This window comes from Jaculus jaculus, chromosome 6 (genome assembly GCF_020740685.1).
Source record: "Jaculus jaculus isolate mJacJac1 chromosome 6, mJacJac1.mat.Y.cur, whole genome shotgun sequence".
NCBI classification, from domain to species: domain Eukaryota; kingdom Metazoa; phylum Chordata; class Mammalia; order Rodentia; family Dipodidae; genus Jaculus; species Jaculus jaculus.
The window spans coordinates 92125743-92147433 of NC_059107.1; the positions used below are offsets into that span (position 1 = coordinate 92125743).

General features: G+C 43.7%; 1 protein-coding gene across 1 annotated transcript; it reads right to left on the reverse strand.

Moving 5' to 3' along the window:
- Positions 1 to 13819: 13819 nt before the first annotated feature.
- LOC123453220 (chromobox protein homolog 3-like) lies at positions 13820 to 14323 on the reverse strand. Its single transcript, XM_045153370.1, has one exon. It carries the CDS (start codon positions 14321 to 14323, stop codon positions 13820 to 13822), a length of 504 nt encoding a protein of 167 aa, XP_045009305.1.
- Positions 14324 to 21691: the final 7368 nt, after the last annotated feature.

Consider the following 21691-nt stretch of genomic DNA (forward strand, 5'->3'; position numbering starts at 1 on the left):
GAATTCATTCTGTATTCAAACTCATGGCGATCCTCCTACCTCTGCCTTCCTAGTGCTGGGATTAAAGACGTGCACCACCTCATCTGGCTTTCTTTTTTTTTGTTTTTTGTTTTGTTTTGTTTTTTGGCATGTGTACGTGTGTGTGCATGTTCATATGCATGTGGATGTATCTGTGTGTGTATGTGAATATGTGTGGAGGCCATAGGTCGATGCCAGGTGCCTTCCTCAATTGCTCTCCACCTTTTTTTAAAAAAATTATTTATTTATTTATTTATTTGAGAGCGACAGACACAGAGAGAAAGACAGATAGAGGGAGAGAGAGAGAGAATGGGCACGCCAGGCCTCTGCAAACGAACTCCAGACACGTGCGCCCCCTTGTGCATCTGGCTAACATGGGACCTGGGGAACCGAGCCTCGAACCGGGGTCCTTGGGCTTCGCAGGCAAGCGCTTAACCGCTAAGCCGTCTCTCCAGCCGCTTTTTTTTGAGTGCAAGTGAGTGTGTGGGCATGCACGTGCTATGGCATGTGTGCAGATCAGATGACAGCCTCAAGAAGCCTGTCCTCTTCTTCCACCTTCTTTGTCTCTTTTGGTTTGATGTTTTGTTGTTTTTCATGGCAAGTGTTTTGTCAAATGAGCCATCTCACCAGCTCCCTATTTCTTTTAAACTCTACCTTACTAATAATCAGATTACATGTAAATGACATAGACAAGCTGATTAAAATACAGAGGTTATATAGTTCAATTAAGAAAAGCCCAGGGGCTAGGGAAGTGGATCAGCAGTTAAAGGTGCTTGCTGGCAAAGTCTGCCAGCCTAGGTCCAATTTTCCAGTACTGGTTCATGTGGAGTTCACTTGCAGTGGCAAGAAGCCACGGTGTGCTCATATTCTTTCTCACTCTCTCAAAAAATAAATGATCGGGGCATGGTGGCACACGCCTTTAATCCCAGCACTTGGGAGACAGAGGTAAGAGGATCGTCATGAGTTTGAGGCCGCCCTGAGACTACATAGTGAATTCCAGGTCAGCCTGGGCTAAAGCAAGACCCCACCTCGAAAAGCCAACACAAATAAATAAATTTCTTCCAAGCAAGCACCTTTAACCACTGAAAAATCATTCTAGCCACAATATAAATACTTAAAAAAAAACAAAAAGGCCTGGCATGGTGGCACACGCCTTTAATCTCAGCACTTGGGAGGCAGAGGTAAGAGGATCACTGTAATTTCAAGGCCACGCTGGGAATACATAGTGAATTCCAGGTCAGCCTGAACTAGAGTGAGACCCTACCTAAAAAAAAAAAATAAAGAAAATTCCAAGACCCAGTTATATGCTGTTTATTAGAAACTTTAAACTAAAAAGACACAGTTTGCCAGGTGTAGTGGCCCACGCCCGTACTCCTAGCATTTGAGAGGTAGAGGCAATAGAATCAGAAGTTCAAGGCCATCCTCAGATGCATAGCCAATTCCAAGATGGACTATGTGAGACCCTGTTTCAAAAAATTGAAACAAAGGGGCTGGGTGTGGTGGCACTTGGGAGGCAGAAATAGGAGGATTGCTGTGAGTTTAAGGTCAGTCTAGGCTGGAATAAGACCCTACCATGAAAAAACAAAAACAAAAAAATTAAAATTGGGCTGGAGAGATGGCTTAGCAGTTACAGCACTTCTCTGCAAACCTTAAGGACTCACATTTGACTCTCCAGGTCCCACATAAGTCAGACGCAAAAGGCGACACAAGTGCGCAAAATTGCACACTTACATTATGTGGTGCACATGTCTGGAGTTCGTTTATAGTGGTTGGAGGTCCTGGCACGCCAATTCTCTCTCATGTTCACTCTCTCACATTAAAAATAAAAAAGACAGGGCCGGAGAGATGGCTTAGCGGTTAAGGGCTTGCCTGTGAAGCCTAAGGACCCCGGTTCAAGGCTCAATTCCCCAGGACCCATGTTAGCCAGATGCACAAGGGGGTGCATATGTCTGGAGTTTGTTTGCAGTGGCTGGAGGCCCTGGCGTACCCATTCTCTCTCTTCTCTCTCTGTCTGCCTCTTTCTCTCTCTGTCACTATCAAATAAATAAATAAAAATAAATTAAATAAATAAATAAATAAAGACAGAAAGCCAAGCGCCACATGTTCTCTCTCATATGTGGATACAAGCTACAGACGACTGGGCTTCTGCATGAGAATGAAAATACTTAGTAGCAGAGGCCAGTAAGGTAAAAAGGAGACATAAAGGGAAGAGAAAGGAAGGGAGGAGGGTACTTAATAGGTTGATATTGTATATATGTAAGTACAATGATTGTGATGGGGAGGTAATATGATGGAGAATGGAATTTCACAGGAGAAAGTAGGGGGGGAGGGAATTAACATGGGATTTTTTTTTATAATCATGGAAAATGCTAATAAAAAAAAAAAAGAATCCGGTTCTTAAACCAGGAGTGGCCGCACACACCTTTAATCCCAGCACTTGGGAGGCAGAAGTAGGAGGATCGCCCTGAGACTCTATCGTTAATTCCAGCTCAGCCTGGACTAGAGTGAAACCCTACCTCCTGGAAAAACCAAAATAAAACAAAATAAAAGTCTAAAATAAATAAATTAATTAATTAAAAAGACAGTCTGTTGGGCTTGCCTCAAAAAAATATTTAAACAGATAATATCATGTCGCTATAAAAGATAAACACATTGTAAATACAGCATCATTAGTCGGTGCATTAGAGAAATGCAAGCTGAAACCACAAGATACCAACTCTGGTAAGAATGAATCAGATGGTAAGAAGTGTGAAGGAGGATGCTGGGAAAGTGAAGCATTCATATATTGCTGGTGGGGATGTAAAACAATATCACCACTTGGCAAAACAATTTGGCAGGTTTGTTGATTTTCTAGAATGCATATAATGTGTGGTGAGTAGATGTGAACATGCCACAAAGTGCATGTAAAGGTCACAGTTAACCTTCAGTGTTAGTCCTTGCCTTCCACTTTGTGTGAGGCAGAGTCTCTTATTCTTTAAGCTGCATTTGCCAGCCTTGCTAATCCACAATTAAAAAAAAAATATTGACTACTTCCATAATTATAGACAATAAACCATAGTAATTCCCTCCCCTCTTTCCCTTTGCAACTCCACTCTCCATCATATCCTCTCATCCTCTCAGTCTCTCTTTTATGTTCAAGTCATCACCTTTTCCTCCTCTTATGATGGTCTTTTGTAGGTAGTGTCAGACACTGTGAGGTCATGGATATCCAGGCCATTTTGTGTCTGGAGGAGCACGCTGTAAGGAGTCCTACCCTTCCTTTGGCTCTTACATTCTTTCCACCACCTCTTCAGCAATGGACCCTTGCCCCCGACCTGCGGGGCCAACGTTACGCGGGGTGGTCGAGGAGGGCTGCAACCTGAAAAGAACAGGCGGGAAGGAAGGAGACCAAGGGGAGGTTTTGTCAAGGTCTCCTTTAATGTCGGATTTTCTAGCTCTTTTATAATCAACCAGCAGGTAGGGCAATAAGAGGGGAAAAAGGGGGAGGGGGTACAAGGAGGTAGGGCCACCTGGCCGTAATCTTTCTGGATCATCTTGAAATGGAAAGTCTTGTGACCTTTTCCCAGAGCTGTTGTCTGCCCTCGGGGAGGGGTCATATGAAGGCTGTTATCTCTTCTTTTGTCCTAGGGCAGTCAGGTCAAGGTCTCTGACAGACCCTGAGCCTTGGAAGGTGTGATAGAGATATTGCAGTGCTGAACACTCCTCTGTTACTTTTTCTCAGCACTATGGTGCCTTCTGAGTCATCTTAATGTTACTGCCATCTGAAAAGAGAAAATTCTCTAACAAAAAGTGAGAATTGCTTTAATATATGGGTATGAACATTAAGAGAAGTGCTTACTGGGCAGTTTGGTGAGCACAGTATATATATTTAACTAGCCACCAGCAGACAACATACCCCTAGGTCTTATGATTTCCCCCATCATGGGTTTTCAGTATCAGACATGTATTCCCTCCTGTGGAGTGGACCTCCAATCCAATTAGAGAACAGTTGGTTTCTCCCATAACAGACATGCCACTATTGCACCCGTTGGCTCATTTGGCCTGGCTGGCCAAATATAAGGCTGGCAGTGCCTACTGTTGTTTATTTCCACTGGAGATTTCTCTCTCTCCCACGAAACTTCATTCAGCATAGCGTTTTCCAAACTTCTGTCAGCTAGTCTACACGGAGGAGGTTTTCAGCCCAGCTCCAGCAGAGTTTCTCAGTGACCCTGCAGCCCAAGTACATAATCCATGAATTTTTGAAGGGATTCTCCTATTTCTACCTCTGTTTTCACCATAGGCATGCTGAAATTACAGATGCTCATACTATAGCACCCGACTTTATGTGAATTTGGGAGATCCAAACTCAGATACTCTGCTGGGCATGGTGACTCACGCCTTTAATCCCAGCACTTGGGAGGCAGAGGTAGAAGGATCGCTGTGAGTTCAAACTCAGCCCAGACTACAGAGTGAGTTCCAGGTCAGTCTGTGCTACCCTGAAGAAAAAACAAAAACAAAACAACTCAGATACACTTGCACAGCAAGTACTTTATCCACTGAGTCATCTCTCCCCAGGCTGACATTTTTTTTAAGTACTATTATTCAGCCCAGCAATTTCATTCCTAAGTATTTACCCAAGAGAAATGAAAACAAAAAGATCTACAGACAGGGCCAGAGATACGGCTTAGTGGTTAAGGCACTTGCCCATGAAGCCTAAGGATACAGGTTTTATTCCCCAGTATGCACATAAATCAGATGCACATGATAGCACACACTTCTGGAATTTATTTGCAATGACTGGAGGCCCTGGTGCACCTGTTCTCCCCCCCACTCCCTCTTTCTTATTTTTTAATTTTTTCATTTATTTGACAGAGAGAGAGAAGGAGAGAGAACAAGGCAGATAGAGAATGGGCACATCAGGGCCTCCAACCACTGCAAATGAACTCCAGACACATGCACCCCCTTGTGCATCTGGCTTACATGGGTCCTGGGGATTTGAACCTGGGTCCTTTGGCTTTGCAGGCAAATGCCTTAACCGCTAAGTCATCACCCCAGCCCTCTCTGCCTCTTTCTTTCTCTATCTCTCTCAAATAAATAAAAGTTTAAAAGTTAAGATCTACAAAAAAATGTTCATAAGTGGCTCTATTTATAATAGTCCAAACTTCAAACAACCTGAACCCAACAATCCATCAACTGGTGAATGTATAAACAAACTGCAATGTGTGCATGCAATTGGGGCTGGATAGATGGGCTAGCAGTTAAGGTGCTTCCTTGCAAACCAAAGTACCCAGGCTTGATTCCCCAGGACCCACATAAAGCCAGATGCACAAGGTAATGCATGTGCTTGGGGTTCGTTTGCAGTGGCTAGAGGTCCTGCTGCATCTATTTTCTCTCTGTATCTGCCTTTTTCTCTTTCAATTAAATAAAAAAGAATGAACTGGCCATGCATGGTAACTCATGCCTGTGACCTCAGCACTCTAGAGGCTGATACAAACAAGATCATCATGAATTAGAGGTCACCCTGGGTTATATAGTGAATCCTAGGTCAACCTGAGCTACAGAGTGAGACTACCTCAAAAAAAAAAAAACAAAAAAAAAAAAACAACTAGGGGCTGGAGTGATGGTTTAGCAGTTAAGGCACTTTCCTGCAAAGCCAAAGGATCCAGATTCAATTTCCCAGGGCCTACATAAAGCCAGATGCACAAAGTGACACATGCATCTGGGGTTCATTTGCAGCAGCTGGAGAAGCTGGAGTGCCCTTTTTTTTTCTCTCTCTCTCCCTCTCTTCCTTGTCACTCTATCTCTCTCTCAAATAAATAAAGATAGCTTTAAAAAAATGATTTAAAAAATAACACAACTAGCCAGATGTGATGGTGCACACCTTTTTTTTCCCTCACCCTCACCCCCACACCTGCCGGGTGCACACCTTTAATCCCAGCACTTGGGAGGCAGAGGTAGGAGGATTGCCATGAGTTTGAGGCCACCCTGAGGCTACATAGTGAATTCCCTGTCAGCCTGAGCTAGAGTGAGACCCTACCTCAACAACAATAACCAGCTGGACATGATGGCATAAGCCTTTAATCCCAGTACTCAGGAGGCAGAGGTAGGAGGATCACTGAGAGTTCAAGGCCAGCCTGAGGCTACATAGTGAATTCCAGGTCAGCCTGGGCTCGAGAGAGACCCTATCTTGAAAAAACAAAAGCGAAAAAATAATAATAACTTTAAAAAGTGGGTCCAAGGGCTATGGAACAGGAAAGCTGATGTTCCCCTCTAGTCACTGCAGAGTGCATGGAGCGCCGCATGGGTACATACACACACATATACCCCCCCACACACACTCGTGTGCATATGCACAAAAAAATGCAGTGGGTTTGGTGATGGCTCAGTGGTTATAAGTGCTTGCTTGCAAAGCCTGCCGGCCTAGATTCAATTCCCCAGTGCCCATAAAAAGCCAGATGCAAAAAGGTGCAGAGCCGGGAGTGGTGGCTCACGCCTTTAATCTCAGCATTCAGAAGGCAGAGATAGGAGGACTGCCAGGAATTCAAGGCCTGAAATGACCTTGATGTATCTCCCCCCACATGTAAATACATAACTGAATATATGTTGTGGGGTTTTTAAATTTTAATTGATTTTATTTATTTGAGAGAGACAGACAGAGAAAGAAATGGAGAGAGAGAGAGAGAATGGGCACACCAGGGCCTCTAGCCATTGCAAATGAAGTCTAGATGTATGTGCCACCTTGTGCATCTGGTTTATGTGGGAACTGGGGGAATCAAGCCTCAAACTGGGATCCTTAGGCTTCACAGGCAAGCGCTTAACCACTAAGCCATCTCTCCAGCTCAGTTTTTTTGTTTGTTTGTTTGTTGTTGTTTTCCAGGTAGGGTTTCACTCTAGCCCAGGCTGACCTGGAATTCACTATGTAGTCTCAGGGTGGCCTTGAACTCATGGTGATCTTCCTACGTCTGCTCCCTAAATGCTGGGATTAAATTTTTTTTGTTGTTCATTTTTATTTATTTACTTGAGAGTAACAGAGAGAGAAAGAGGTAGATAGAGAAAGAGAGAGAGAGAATGCTAAGTGCCGGGATTAAAGGCGTGTGCCACCATGGCAGGCTTTTTTTTTTTTTAGGCGGCCCAACAGACTGGCCCTTTTAAATTTTATCTTATTTATTTATTTATTCTTCACACTGGCCTCTTTTATGAGAAAAAATGAGAGCAAGAGAGACACAGAGAAAGAGAATTGGTGTGTCAAGGCCTCCAACCACTTTAATTGAACTCTAGACATGTGTACTACCTTGTGCACGGGTGGGACCTTGCGCATGCATCTGTCTGGCTTACATGGGATCTGGGGAGTCGAACATAGGCTCTTAGGCTTCACAGGCAAGTGCCTTAACTGCTAAGTCATCTCTCCAGCCCGAATATACATGTTTTTAAAAATGCAACGTTTTGAGCTGGAGAGATGGCTCAACGGTTAAAAGCACTTGCTGCTTGAGCATGAGAGCCTCTCAGGCAGGACGCTGCCCAGTTTAACTCCCCAGAGTGCATGTAAACGGCTGGATATGGCCGTGTGCCTCTGTAACGCCAGTCCACATGAGGCAGAGATGGGAGAATTACTGAGGCTTGCTAATAGACAGCAGCCCCAGGTTAAGGGAGAGACCCTGTCCCAAGGAAATACACAGATAAGCCATAAGAGGATACCCAGCGTTCTCCTCTGGCCTCCACAGGAGCTCACATGGGGTATGCACATCTGCACACGCACATGGCACACACCATATCACACAGACCCCCCCCCAACACACACACTCCAGTGATTTGTAATACTCCAGACAATGGAGGGATTGTGGGCAGACAGTGCAAGGAACTATGTGTTAGAAAGGTACTGGACAGTAGAAGGAGACAAATCTTCATAGCCTAGTCCCTTGGGACTAGGATGCTCACTCCTCCAGACACTTGTCCTTCTGAAGCCCTCTCCCCTGGCCAGCCTCATGGCCAGCTGCACCACCCTTCAAAGCCACACTCAGGAGATCTCTAGCCTAGGAGAGATATTTACAGACAATTATTATCTCCATTTCTTTTTCGAGGTAGGGTCTCACTGTAGCTCAGACTGACCTAGAATTCACTATGTAGTCTCAGGGTGGCCTCGAACTCATCTACGGCGATCCTCCTACCTCTGCCTCCTGAGTTCTAGGATTAAAGGTGTGTGCCACCACACCCTGCTCAGACAATTATTTTTAATGCAGCCAGCTCCCCTTTCTAAACAAAGCTTTGTGCAGAGCCTCCTAATCTAAAACAAATGCAGTATGTTACCAGTATTGATTTACATTAGAAAGCAAGATTGTGGCTCATGACAATGATCTCAACACTTAGCAGCCTGGGATCACCCTGAGTTTGAGGCTAGTCTGGGCTACAGAGTAAATTCTAGGTCACCTGAGCTAGATAAAATCCTGCATTTAAAAAAAAGAAAAAAGAAAGGAGCCCGGGGCGTGGTGGCACACGCCTTTAATCCCAGCACTTGGGAGGCAGAGGTAGGAGGACTGCTGTGAGTTCAAGGCCAACCTGAGACTACATAGGTCAGCCTGAGCTAGAGCAAAAGCCTACCTCAAAAATCAAAACAACAGGGCTGGAGAGATGGCTTAGCGGTTAAGCACTTGCCTGTGAAGCCTAGGGACCCCGGTTCGAGGCTCGATTCTCTAGGACTCACGTTAGCCAGATGCACAAGGGGGCACATGCATCTGGAGTTCGTTTGCATTCATGCCCATTCCCTCCCTCTCTCTCTCTGCCACTCTCAATAAATAAAAATGAACAAAAAAATTTTAAAAAGAAATAAAGAACTTTAAAAACAACAAAACAACAACAAAATTCGAGGCATGGTGGCACATATCTTTAATCCCAGCACTCGGGAAGCAGAGGTAGAAGGATCACCGTGAGTTCAAGGCCACCCTGAGAATCCATAGTCAATTCCAGGTCAGCCTCCGCTAAAGTGAGACCCTACCTTGAAAATTTAAAAAGAAGAAGAAGCAGCAGCTGGGTGTGGTGGCACATGCCTTTAATACCAGCACTTGAGAGGCAGAGGCAGGAGGATTGCTAAGAGTTGAAGACCAGCCTGAAACTACATAGTGAATTCCAGGTCCTGGGTTACAACAAGACCCTGCCTCAAAAAACAAACAACAACAACAAAAACGAACTTCAGATGCCTGCTCCACCTTGTACGTCTGGCTTTATGTGTGTACTGAGGAATCAAATGCAGGACATTAGGCTTCACTGCCAAGTGCCTTAACCACTGGCTGAACCATCATGTGTGTGTGTGGGGTGGGGGGCATGCATTTTTGTCACTTTTTTTATATAGGTGAGAGAGAACTGGCATGCCAGGGTCTGCAACCACTGCAACCAAACTCCAGACGTGCACATTCGTGACCTTGTGCATGCGTGACCTTGTGCACCTGGCTTACATGGAATCTGGAGAGTTCAACTTTGCAGGCAAGTGTCTTAGCTGCTAAGTCATTTCTCCCCTCCATCTCTCCTAGTGTCTCTTTTTGCATCTGGCTTTACATGGATGCTGGAAAATCAAACCTGGACTAACAGGCTTTGCAAGCAAGCATTTTTAACTGTAAATTCATCTCCCCAGTCCTTATTTATTTATTTGCAAGCAGAGATAGGGAAGAGACAGAAAGAATGGACATGCCAGGGCCATCAGCCACTGCAAATGAAACCAAGACACATGCGCCACTTTGTGCATCTGGCTTTATGTGGTCACTAGGGATTCAAACACAGGTCTGTTATGCTTTGCAGGCAAGTGCCTTAGCAGCTGAGCCGTCTTTCTAGTCCCTCTTTCTTTTCTTGAGATAGGTTTTCACTTGCTATATAGCCAAGGATGATCTTAAACTTCTAATTATCTACTTCCACCTCCCAAGAGCTAAGATTATAGATGTGCACCATCATGCTTGGTTTTATTTTATGCAGTACTGAGGGTCACACCCAGAGCCTTATGCAAGCTAGACAAGTACTCTTTACCAACTGAGCTACATCCCTAGCCGTGTGTGTGTGTGTGTGTGTGTGTTAGAAACTATTGCCAAGCTAGAGAGATGGTTCAGTGAATAAGATGAGGGCCTGAAAGGGTCCAAGACTGTCTGAGTTTGTATTCCCCAACACCCACATAAATAGCTGAGTGTCTGTAACACCAGTTCTGTGGGGAACAGGACCATAGAATCACTGGAGTTCATGAAAACTGTAGATCCAGCTTCAGAGAGAGACACTGTCTCAAGGAAATACTTGATGAGAGATAGATGAGGACATCTATTCTCCTCTGGCCTCCACATGCACATCTCAGGGCATCTACACACACACACACACTCTCTCTCTCTCCACACCATCCACACAAAAGATGGTGACATTACAATGTCTTCATAATTCTGAAGGAAAGCAACAGCATTTCCAACAAGAAGACACAATCAGGGTAGAGTAAACGGCAAGGAACAATGTGTAGTTTCAAAAACAATTTATCTCCTTTCCTAAAAAATTTCCAAAAGATGGTTTCTTCCAAAGAGGAAGTACACCAAGGAAGAGAAAAATATGAAATATGGAAATACATGATCCAACAAAGGAGACAGGCAAGGAGGGTAAAAAATGTGATGCCTGGTTGCTTGATAGGCAGCAAGGCTTGAGAGTAAACACTCGAGAGGTCAGAAGGTGCCCGCACAGGTCTCTTTCAAAAGGATTAAATAGTACAATATTTGTTCCACCTAGCTATTCTGAGGTAGGGGAAGCTCTTGTGGAAAGATTTTGAGGCAGATTTTTTTTTAAGTTTTTTTTTTTTTTGGTTTATTTTAATTTATTTATTTGAGAGTGACAGACAGAGAAAGAAGCAGATAGAGAATGGGCACGCCAGGGCCTCCAGCCACTGCAAACGAACTCCAGATGCATGTGCCACCTTGTGTATCTGGCTTACATGTGTCCTTACAATTCCCCTTATGTGGGAATTGAGCCTTGAACCAGGGTTCTTAGGCTTCACAGGCAAGCTAAACCATCTTTTCAGCCTCTGGGGCAGTTTTTTTTTTTTTTTTTTAAACTTTTACTTATCTTTGTATGTGGGTATTGGGAGATTGAACTCAGGTCTTCATGCTTGCAAGGCAAGCAGTTTACCTGCTGAGCTCTCTCTCCAGCCCTTGAGGCAGATTTTTTTGAAAAACACACACACACAACAGTGCCGGGCGTGGTGGCGCACGCCTTTAATCCCAGCACTCGGGAGGCAGAGGTAGGAGGATCGCCATGAGTTCAAGGCTACCGTGAGACTATATAGTGAATTCCAGGTCAGCCTGGGGTAGAGTGAGACCTTACCTTGAAAAACCAAAAACAACAACAACAACAAAAAACAGCACATGAAGCAATTGAAAAAGAAAAAATGCAATAAAAATGAAAATTTGCCCAACTCTGAAAGCAGTCACAGTGTTGAAAGAAGTGAAAGCTGAATACACAAGAATTATTACAGGCTGGGAGTGGTGGCGCACACCTTCAATCCCAGTAATTGGGAGGCAGGGATAGGAAGATCCTCATGGGTTTAAGGTCACCCTGAGACTACAGAGTGAATTCCAGGTCAATCTGGGCTAGAGCAAGACCCTACCTCAAACACACACACGAATTATTATGGAACTAAATTTTGGAGATGGGCATTGGAAATGATATATAAATGGCAAAAAGAGGAAAAGAAAGGAGCTAAGCCTCAAATCTGTCTCTGTTCTTTCTACTTTTTAGAGGCTGAGGCAAGACTAGATGAAAACTCATATACTAAGAGCCGGGCATGGTGGTGCATGTTATTAATCTCAGCCCTTGGGAAGCAGATGTAGGAGGATTGCTGCGAGTCTGAGGCTATCCTGAGACTATATAGTGAATTCTAGGTCAGTCTGGGCTAGAGTGAGGCCCTACCTAAAAAAAAAAAAAGAAAAAAGAAAAAAGAAAAAGAAAATTCATATACTAAATGTTTCAAACTATAAGTTAAGCTAGCAAACTATTAAGTAAAATGAATTCTAAATTCTTCACTTGATCTTAGCCAAAAGGCCAAGAAGCGATCATTCTAAATTCTTTTTTTTTTTTTTTTGAGGTAGGGTCTCACTCTAGCCCAGGCTGACCTGGAATTCACTATGGAGTCTCAGGGTGGCCTCGAACTCACAGCAATCCTCCTACCTCTGCCTCCCGAGTGCTGGGATTAAAGGCATGTGCCACCACGCCTGGCTAAATTCTTTTTTTTTTTTTTAAGGAATATAAAACTATTTATTGACCACTGTTCACCATTATTTACAATAAATTAAACAATATACAGCTGGATAACATTCTGATACTACAAAGTTATTATCCTGGGTTCTGCTGAATCAGTGACCCAAATACTGAAAAGACTGAGCCTCCATGTGAGGAATGCGTCAGGGTAAATAAAGCAGCATGCAGGTCAGGAACTCATAGTATCAGGTGTTGTGCCAGCAGGCCCTAAACTGCCATTTCTAACCAGGATCACATTGCCATGCATTGCCTTAGAAATTCTATGAACTGTGATTTTTTAGTATAGATTTTAGCTTTCAGCACAGGAATGACTTCATAGAAGAACTATACAAGTCTTGACCCATTAACAAACTGGGATTTGTCTAGTGTTCCTGATTGAATGAGGAGTTAGTTGGTTAGTAAAAAATTTTGCAAATATACTATTGAATTTATGTGAGAGTATAGGTAAGAATTATGATGTGGCTGCCTTTTAAATTATCCAACCTTTGATATTGTATATATGTAAGTACAATGATTGTAATGGGGAGGTAATATGATGGAGAATGGAATTTCAAAGGGGAAAGTGTGGGGGTGGGGAGGAAGGGAATTACCATGGGATATTTTTTTATAATCATGGAAAATGTTAATAGAAATTTAAAAATTAAAAAAAAAAGAATTTGGTATATAAATATATCTATTATTGTAATAAAATAAATAAATAAATTTTACTTTAAAAAATAAAAAAAAATTATCCAACCTAAACTATCCAGTTAACTACAGAATCATCTAATTTCAAAAGTCATGGCTTCAGGAAAAATTTGAACTTAATCTGATGTGATTTCTTAGGAATTCTTAGAATAACAGCTCATCATCCATCTTTTTTTGAGGGGTGGAGGAGGGTGTGTGTGATGGGGAGTATTAAAAACAAAGCTACTTAGAGTAAGTATTTTATGCACACACACACATAGTACAACAACAAAAAAATACAGAATGGTCCTTCTTCACACCAGTTAGAATTAAGTTCTGACTGGAAAATTTCCTCTAACATTTAGAAAAAAACTATTTTCCAATGTAGAGGAACTATACTATGGTATCAAATATTCTACTGTTAAGAAGCATCTATAGAAAGCTCAAAGTAACCAGTGCTCTTGATGCAAAAAGTAAAATAAAAAAAATTCTGACAACTGTCAATATTTTCAAAACCAATGTATCAAACTTGATCTGTATTAGAATGTAGTTATTTTCACGCCAGTAATTCAAAACCCAAGACCAGATTTTATATATACGTATAAATATTAAAAAAAAAAAAAGCCGGGCGTGGTGGCGCACGCCTTTAATCCCAGCACTCGGGAGGCAGGGGTAGGAGGGTCGCAGTGAGTTCAAGGCCACTCTGAGACTACAGAGTTAATTCCAGGTCAGCCTGGACCAGAGTGAGACCCTACCTTGAAAAACCAAAAAAAAAAAAAAAATTTATATATATATATATATATATATATATATACACACACACACACACACACAATGCAAATAATTACTGAGCTTCATCTTCTGCACAAGAGTGCCAAGTCAGCCTTTCTTCCTAGAAAGCGATGACGATCTGAGGACATTTCCTGTTCGCCTCCTTCGCCAGCACCAAGTCGGCCTCATCGGAGTCCTTCCATTTCATGAGAAACATCAATTCCCCACTGCTGTCTGTGGCACCAATTATTCGTTCAGGATCAAGACCTCTGGCAAAGCCTCTGGGTTTGTCAGCAGCATCTCTTTTCTTCTTTGATTTGCTGTCATCAGATTCACTGTCAGATAAAGATTTTCTTTTTGTACCATCTTTTTCTTTACCAGCCTTTTGAGAATTAAGAAATGCTTCAATTAACTCTGGACAATCTAACTTTTTTTCAGGTTCCCAAGTATTGTCAGCATCTGGAAATCCCTTCCACTTCAGGAAATACTCCACCTTCCCATTTACCACATGTCGATCCAGTACTTTTTCTACCACAAATTCTTTAGGCTCTGCCTCTTCAAGTTTTTTACTCTTTCCATTCTGTTTCTTTCCCACCTTTTGCAAATTAGTTTTACTGGAGGCCATTTTTTTTTTTTTAATTGCAGACTGGAAGAGTTCACCGCTTCTGATGCTCCAGGCCGCAGGTCCTGCACTAAATTCTTAATTTAAGAAAATCATACCTGGAAGGCCAAGTTCTGAATCAGAATTTTTGGACTCTCCAGAATTCTACATTACAAAATGGCAACACCCGCCCCTGGCTCTTTCCTACCTACCTTCCTTTCTGCCCTTGCTCTGTCCTGTATTGAGGAAATCTCACATAGGACTCAGCGAGCCCTGGCTTATTCTGAGCCTTTCTTTACTAATAGCTCCTCCCTCTATTACTCCTCAGGCCCAAGTATGCCCACATCTTCCATTTCTTAGGAATTCTTAGAATAACAGCTCATCACCCCTCTTTTTTTGAGGGGGGGAGGAGGGTGTGTGTGGTAGGGGGGCACAATTTCCCTGGGAAAGGAAGATCAACTAGAAATTGGTGTTGGCCCCAGGAAGCAAGTTGGACAGGGAATTCCAGAATCCCTGCATTCAGAATATGATCTATAAAAGTGTAAATAGGGCTGGAGAAATGGCTTAGAGGTTAAGGCATTTGCCTGCAAAGCCAAAGGATCCCAGTTTGATTATCCAGGGCCCACATAAGCAGATGCATAGTGGGCGCATGCATCTGGAGTTCATTTGCCATGGTTGGAGGCCCTGGCATGACCATTCTCTCTCTCTCCCTATAAAATATATATATAAAGTATAAGTAGCTTTGGATGGGCATATTTCCTTGTATCTCTCACCCTGTGGGGAGGGATACAGCTGGTGGAGGGACAGACATATGAAGGTAAATATATTTTTAAAAAGTTGGGCGTGGGCATGTATGCCTTTAGTCCCAGAACTTGGGAGGATTGCCATGAGTTCAAGGCCATCCTGAGACTACATAGTGAATTTCAGCTCAGCCTGGGCTACAGCGAGACCATAACTAAAAAAAAAAAAAAGGACTAGAGAGATGGCTCAGCAGTTAAGGCACTTGCCTGAGAAACCTAACAACCAGAGTTCAATTTTCCAGTACCCACTTAATGCCAGATGCACAGGGTGGGACATGCATCTGGTGTTTGTTTGCAGCAGCTAGAGGCCCTGGTGTGCCCAGTCTTCCTCCCTCCCCCCCCTTTCATAAACAAACGTGAGCTGGAGAGATGACTCATTGGCTAAAGCCACTTGCTTGCAAAGCTTGCTGGTGTGGGTTTGATTCTCCAATATTCATGTAAAGCCAGATACACTAAGTGGCACATATATCTGAAGTTCATTTGCAGTGACAAGAGGCCCTGGTGTGCTCGCTCTTTCTCCTTCTCCTTGCAAATAAATAAAAATGTAAAAAAAAGGGGGGGAGGACCTGGAGAGATGGCTGATGGTTAAGGCATTTGCCTGAAAAGCCAAAGGATACCAGCTCAATTCTCCTTGGTCAAGTAAGTAAATCTGTCTGAACCTCACCTTCTTTATAAAGCGGGGGTCATTTCTAAGATGGTTGTGCGGATTAAGGGAGTGAGTGGTGTGGCATCTGGCTCATAATAAGCACTCAGTAAACATTACCTGTTAGCTGCTGCTTCCTTTCTCTTCTCTTCCTCTATCTCTCCATCCTTGTCCCTTTCTCCTTTTGTTCTTCTGACTACTTAGTTCTGAGACGCACCTTGGATCTGAAGGCTGAGCAGAATTGTCTTCTAGTGGGGTGCTGCCACTGGCCCACATGAATACATGCTAATCTGATGGTCAATGGCTTAAAAGTGATCTATTTGGGGCTGGAGAGATGGATTAGCAGTAAAGGCTCTTGCCAGCAAAGCCAAAGGACCCCAGTTTGGTTCCCCAGGACCCATATAAGCCAGATGCATAAGGGGGTGCATGCATCTGGAGTTCATTTGCAATGGCTGGAAGCTCTGGCAAACCCATTCTCTGTCTATCTTTCTCTCTCTCAATTAAATAGAATATAAAAATAAGCCAGGCATGGTGGTGCACACCTTTAATCCCAGCACTTGGGAGGCAGAGGTAGTAGGAGGGCCTTGAGTTCAAGGCCACCCTGAGACTACATAATAAATTCCAGGTCAGCCTGGGGTAGAGTGAAACCCTACCTTGAAAAACCAAAAAAATAAAATAAAATAAAAATTAAAATAAAAAGTAATAAATAATAAAACAAAGTAAATAAAAAAAGAGAAAGTGGGGCTGGAAAGATGGCTCAGTGATTAAGGCACATGGCACATGCCTGAAAAGCCTAGTGACCCAAGTTTGATTCCCCAGTTCCCATGTAAAGCCAGATGCACAAAGTGGTGCATGCATCTGGAGTTCATTTGCAGCAGCTAGAGGCCCTGGTGTGCCCATTCTCACTGCTTGAAAATAAATCAATAAAAATATTAAAAGACAGACAGAGAGAGAACATGCAAGCCAGGCATGTTGGCTCAAATCTCCAGGCTCACTGAGTTGGGCTATAGAGAATTTTATGTTAACCTGTGCTAGAGTAAAACTTTCCCTCAAAACAAACAAGCAGGACATAGTGTGCACTCCTTTAATCCCAGCACCTGGGAGGCAGAGGTAGGAGGATCAAAGTGACTTTTAGGCCATTCTGGGACTACATGGTGAGTTCCAGATCAGCCTGGGTTAGACTGAAACCCTACCTCAAAAAACAAACAAACAAAAAATGGCTAGGCATGGTGGCACACACCTTTAATCCCAGCACTCAGGAGACAGAGGTAGGAGGATTGCCATGAGTTTGAGGCCACCCTGAGAATACAGAGTGAATTCCAGGTCAGCCTGAGCCAGAGTAAGACCCTACCTTGAAAAACCAGAAAAAAAAGGGAAGGTACTGGAGAGATGGCTTAATGGCTAATGTGCTTGCCTACAAAGCCTAAGGACCCATGTCTGACTCTCCAGATCCCACATTAGCCAAACACACAAGGTGATGCAAGTGTGCAAGGTCACACATGGGCACAAGGTGGTACATCCATCTGGAGTTCAATTACAGTGGCTAGAGGCCCTGGAGAGCCAATTCTCCCCCCCCCCCCCCCCCCCCCCCCACACACACACACACACACACACATTTTAAAAAAGGCCATGGGCCGGGCGTGGTGGCTCACGCCTTTAATCCCAGCACTCAGGAGGCAGAGGTGGGAGGATTGCCATGAGTTTGAGGCCACCCTGAGACTCCATAGTGAATTCCAGGTCAGCCTAGGCTAGAGTGAGACCCTACCTTGAAAAACAAAAAAAGAAAAAGATAAAAGGATGGCTTAGCAGTTAAGGCATTTGCCTGCAAAGCCAAAGGACCCAGGTTCAATTCTCCAGGACCCACATTAGCTAGATGCACAAGGGACACATGCGTCTGGAGTTCGTTTGCAGTGGCTGGAGGCCCTGGCGTACCCATTCTCTCTCGATCTCTCTCCCTCCCTCTTTCTCTGTCAAATAAATAAAATATATATTTTTTAAAGGCCAGTCTGTATGGCTTAGTGGTTAAGGCACTTGTCTGCAAAGCCAAAGGACCCAAGTTCAATTCCCTAGTACCCAAGTAAGCCAGATGCACAAAGTGTCTGGAGTGTTTGCACTGGCTGGAGGCCCTGGCACACCCATTCTCTCTATCTGCTTCTCTTTCTCTCTCAAATAAATAAATAAAATAATAAAAAAATCAAGAAGCATACCATCAACATAGGCAAAGGTGAGCTGGCCCCAGCAGGCCCTGGTTTCTGCTTCCTGACAGCAGCAGATTGACTGTTAGTGTTCTTGCTGCCACGCCTCCCCAGCCACAATAGACTGCATCCTCCAGAACTATAAGCCAAAATGAATCCTTCCCCTCCTTACCTGCTTTTTGTCAGGAATTTGATCACAGCAATAAGGAAAGTAACCAACACATTAAAGAATTTCCTTCTGTAAATAAAATTGTGAGATGGTTTTATGAGGTGCGTTATAAGTTAGGGATGTTGGGTTGGAGAGATGGTTTAGCAGTTAAGGCACTTGCCTGCAGAGCCTACTGACCCAAGTTTAATTCCCCAGCACACACATAAAGCCAGATGCACAGGGTGGCGCATATGTCTGTAGTTTGTTTGAAGTGGCTAGTGGCTCTGGCATGCCCATTCTCTCTCTCTCTTTCTCTCTGCTTGCAAATAAATAAAATTAAAAATATTTAGGGATAGCCAGCCGTGGTGGCACACGCCTTTAATCCCAGTACTTGGGAGGCAGAGGTAGGAGAATTGCTGTCAATTCAAGGCCACCCTGAGACAGCGTAGTGAATTTCAGGTCAGCCTGAGCTACAGTGAGACCCTCCCCCCCAAAAAGAAAAAAATTAGGGATGTAGAAGAGTGCTAGTACCTTAAAACTCAAGGCTACAAACATTCTGGCCCTAAGAAATCATAGTTTTTGTTTTTGTTTTTTTTGGATTCATACTTACTTATTTCAGACTTTATGACCATACAACCCTATTTATTTTGCTAATCAAGCTGTTTAAGCTTTGGCTATTGGGGGCATTTTCGGGTTAGTTCTCTCTCTCTTTCACATATCCTCTTTTTTTTTTGAGGTAGGGTCTCACTCTAGCCCAGGATGACCTGGAATTCATTCTGTAGCCCCAGGCTGGCTTACAGTGATCCCCCTACCTTTGCTTCCTGAGTGCTGGGCTCAAAGCCATATGCCACCACAGCTGTTTTTTTTTTTTTTTTTTTAATTTTCTTTATTAATGAGAGAATATGGGCATGCTGGGGCCTCTTACCACTGTGAACAAACTTCAGATGCAGGCATCTCTTTGTGCATTGGCTTTACATGGTTACTGGGAATTCCAATCCAGACCAGCAGGCTATGCAAACAAACACCTTTAACTGCTGAGCCATCTCCTCAATCCCTCTTTTTTTTTTTTTTTTTGTTGTTGTTTTAAAGATTTAATTATGATTTGTGTTATTTCAAAAACATCAGTTCTTTAAACCATGTAAAAATAAGTGTGGAAAAAATGCACAAGCAAAATGTAATTTAGGGCTAGAGAGATGGCTTAGCAGTTAAGGCTCTTGCCTGTGAAACTAAGGACCCATGTTCAACTCTCCAAATCTCAGGTAAGCCAGATACACAAAAGTGAGGCAAGTGCGAGGTTGCATATGCCCAGTATGTGGCACAAGCACCTGTAGTTTGATTTCAGTGGCTGAGGTCCTGACGTGCCAATTCTCTCTCTCCCTCTCTGTCTCTCACTCTCTCCAGAATAAAATAATAAAATATCAAAAAGAAAACATAATTTAAATGTGAGTAGATAAATGACCTGAAATCTGAATAATCCAGTCACTTTCTTCTTATGTTATGGTAGCCAAGTAATCCTTAACTTCAGGTGGAGAGTCTCCTCAAGCCAACTTCATTACAGATCAGGCTTCCATGTTTTCGTCTGCCCTTTGCCTTTTGAGGATTTCTTTGAGTGTTAAGAAGCCTGCATGAATGTCATCTTCTAGGTCATGTCTCTTCTCAAGGAAAGTCTTCCCATTTGCGTAGTTCTTTCTCATTGCTGGGAAGGATAAGCTCTTAGCCTCTTGAGTGCTGGGATTAAAGGTGTGTGCCACCACATTCTGCAAGATGTCAGGGTTTTTTTGTTTGTTGGTTGGTTGGTTTCTTTTGGTTTTTGAGGTAGGGTCTCACTGTAGTCCAGGCTAACCTAGAATTCACTCTGTAGCTCCAGGCTGGCCTTGAACTCATGGTGTTCCTCCTACCTCTGTCTCCTAAGTGCGGGGATGATAGGTGTGTGCCACCATACCCGCACACCGATTGACCTCCTCAACGAATGCCTCTCACGGGGCACACTAGTCTGCCGGGTTCCTGTGGCCCCCTGTTTTTTTGTTTTTTGAGGTAGAGTCTCACTCTAGCTCAGGCTCAGAGTGGCCTTGAACTCATGGCAATCTTCCTACCACTGCCTCCCAAGCGCTGGGATTTAATGTGTGTGCCACCATGCCCAGCCCTGTTTTTGTTTTTTCAATGTAAAGTCTCACTCTAGTCCAGGCTGACCGGAATTCACGATGTGGTCTCAAGCTGGCCTCGAACTCACAGAGTTCCTCTTGCCTCTGCCTTCCAAGGGTTGGGATTAAAGATGTGCCCCACAACGCCCAGCTGTTACTGTTTTGTTTTTGCTTGAGATGTCTTTAGAAAAGTGTGGGAAGCCATGCTGGCTTTATCAGGCTTTGCTGTGTCAGCAACTGTGGGAAGCCATGCTGGCTTTATCAGGCTTTGCTGTGTCAGCTTGTTTACTGCTTTTGTATCCTAATTGTCTGTGCATGAGCACATGATGTTATCCTAACATGGCTGCTCACCTATCCCGATTGGGTGATGCATAGTCAGCTGATGAGACTTAAGCCAATCAGACGACACTGCACAATCATCTGACCACTAGTATATAAGCTTGGGGCTCTGTAGGGTCAGGGTCCTTCTCTCTTTCAGTCTGGAGCTCCCAATAAAGTGTGCTTGAGAAGAATCCTGTTGTTGTTGTTCTTCCTGCTGGCGGGAGGGGCGCAACAGAAAAGAGACATGTTATTATCTCTGTAGGCAATTCTGGCTTTCTCAGTTCTTGTAGTTACCTTCCCGTTGCTTGGACAAAACACCTGACCATACAAGTAGTTGATAGGAGGCAAGTTTTATCTTGGCTTACAGTCTCCAGGGGAAGTTTCATAATGGCAGGGAAGACATCACCTCTGCTATGTAGCAAGTAGAGGACAGTAGCAAGGCAGTAAGCCCAGCTCCAGCAAGGGGGAGCCAGCTATAACACCCCACAGTTCACCTACAGGAACTCACCTCCTCCAGCAAGGTTCCACCTCTCAAATTGCCTCCACAATTGTGTTCAAGTTTCTTTCTTTTTTTTTTTAATATTTTTTTGTTCATTTTTTATTTATTTATTTGAGAGCAACAGACACAGGGAGAAAGACAGATAGAGGGAGAGAGATAGAATGGGCACGCCAGGGCTTCCAGCCTCTGCAAACGAACTCCAGACGCGTGCGCCCTCTTGTGCATCTGGCTAACGTGGGACCTGGGGAACCGAGCCTCGAACCGGGGTCCTTAGGCTTCACAGGCAAGTGCTTAACCGCTAAGCCATCTCTCCAGCCCGTGTCCAAGTTTCTTGACTCAGCAGGAAAAGCAAATTAGAACCCAGGGCAAGGGGCTTCTTTCCTTTGTTCCTTTAATTTTCCCTTTCTAGCCTGCCTCTAAGCCACAATGAAGTTTTTCTTTACAGTAGCCCACAAGAATGAATCCCACTTTCTTTCCCCTCCACTTGTCCTTTACAACCAGTAGTTTTACTTCCAGTTGGTTGTTTTCCCATCCCTCCTCCAAGATTCTAAGCTTCTTGTACACAGTAACCAGGCACCTATCTTATTTGAAAGGAATCTGCTGGAGTAGTGAACACTTATTGGCCCAGATTTAGGTGTTGTTCAA

Coding starts and splice junctions, on each gene's coding strand:
- LOC123453220 (XM_045153370.1), bottom strand. CDS start 14,323: ATGGCCTCCAGTAAAACTAATTTGCAAAAGGTGGGAAAGAAACAGAAT.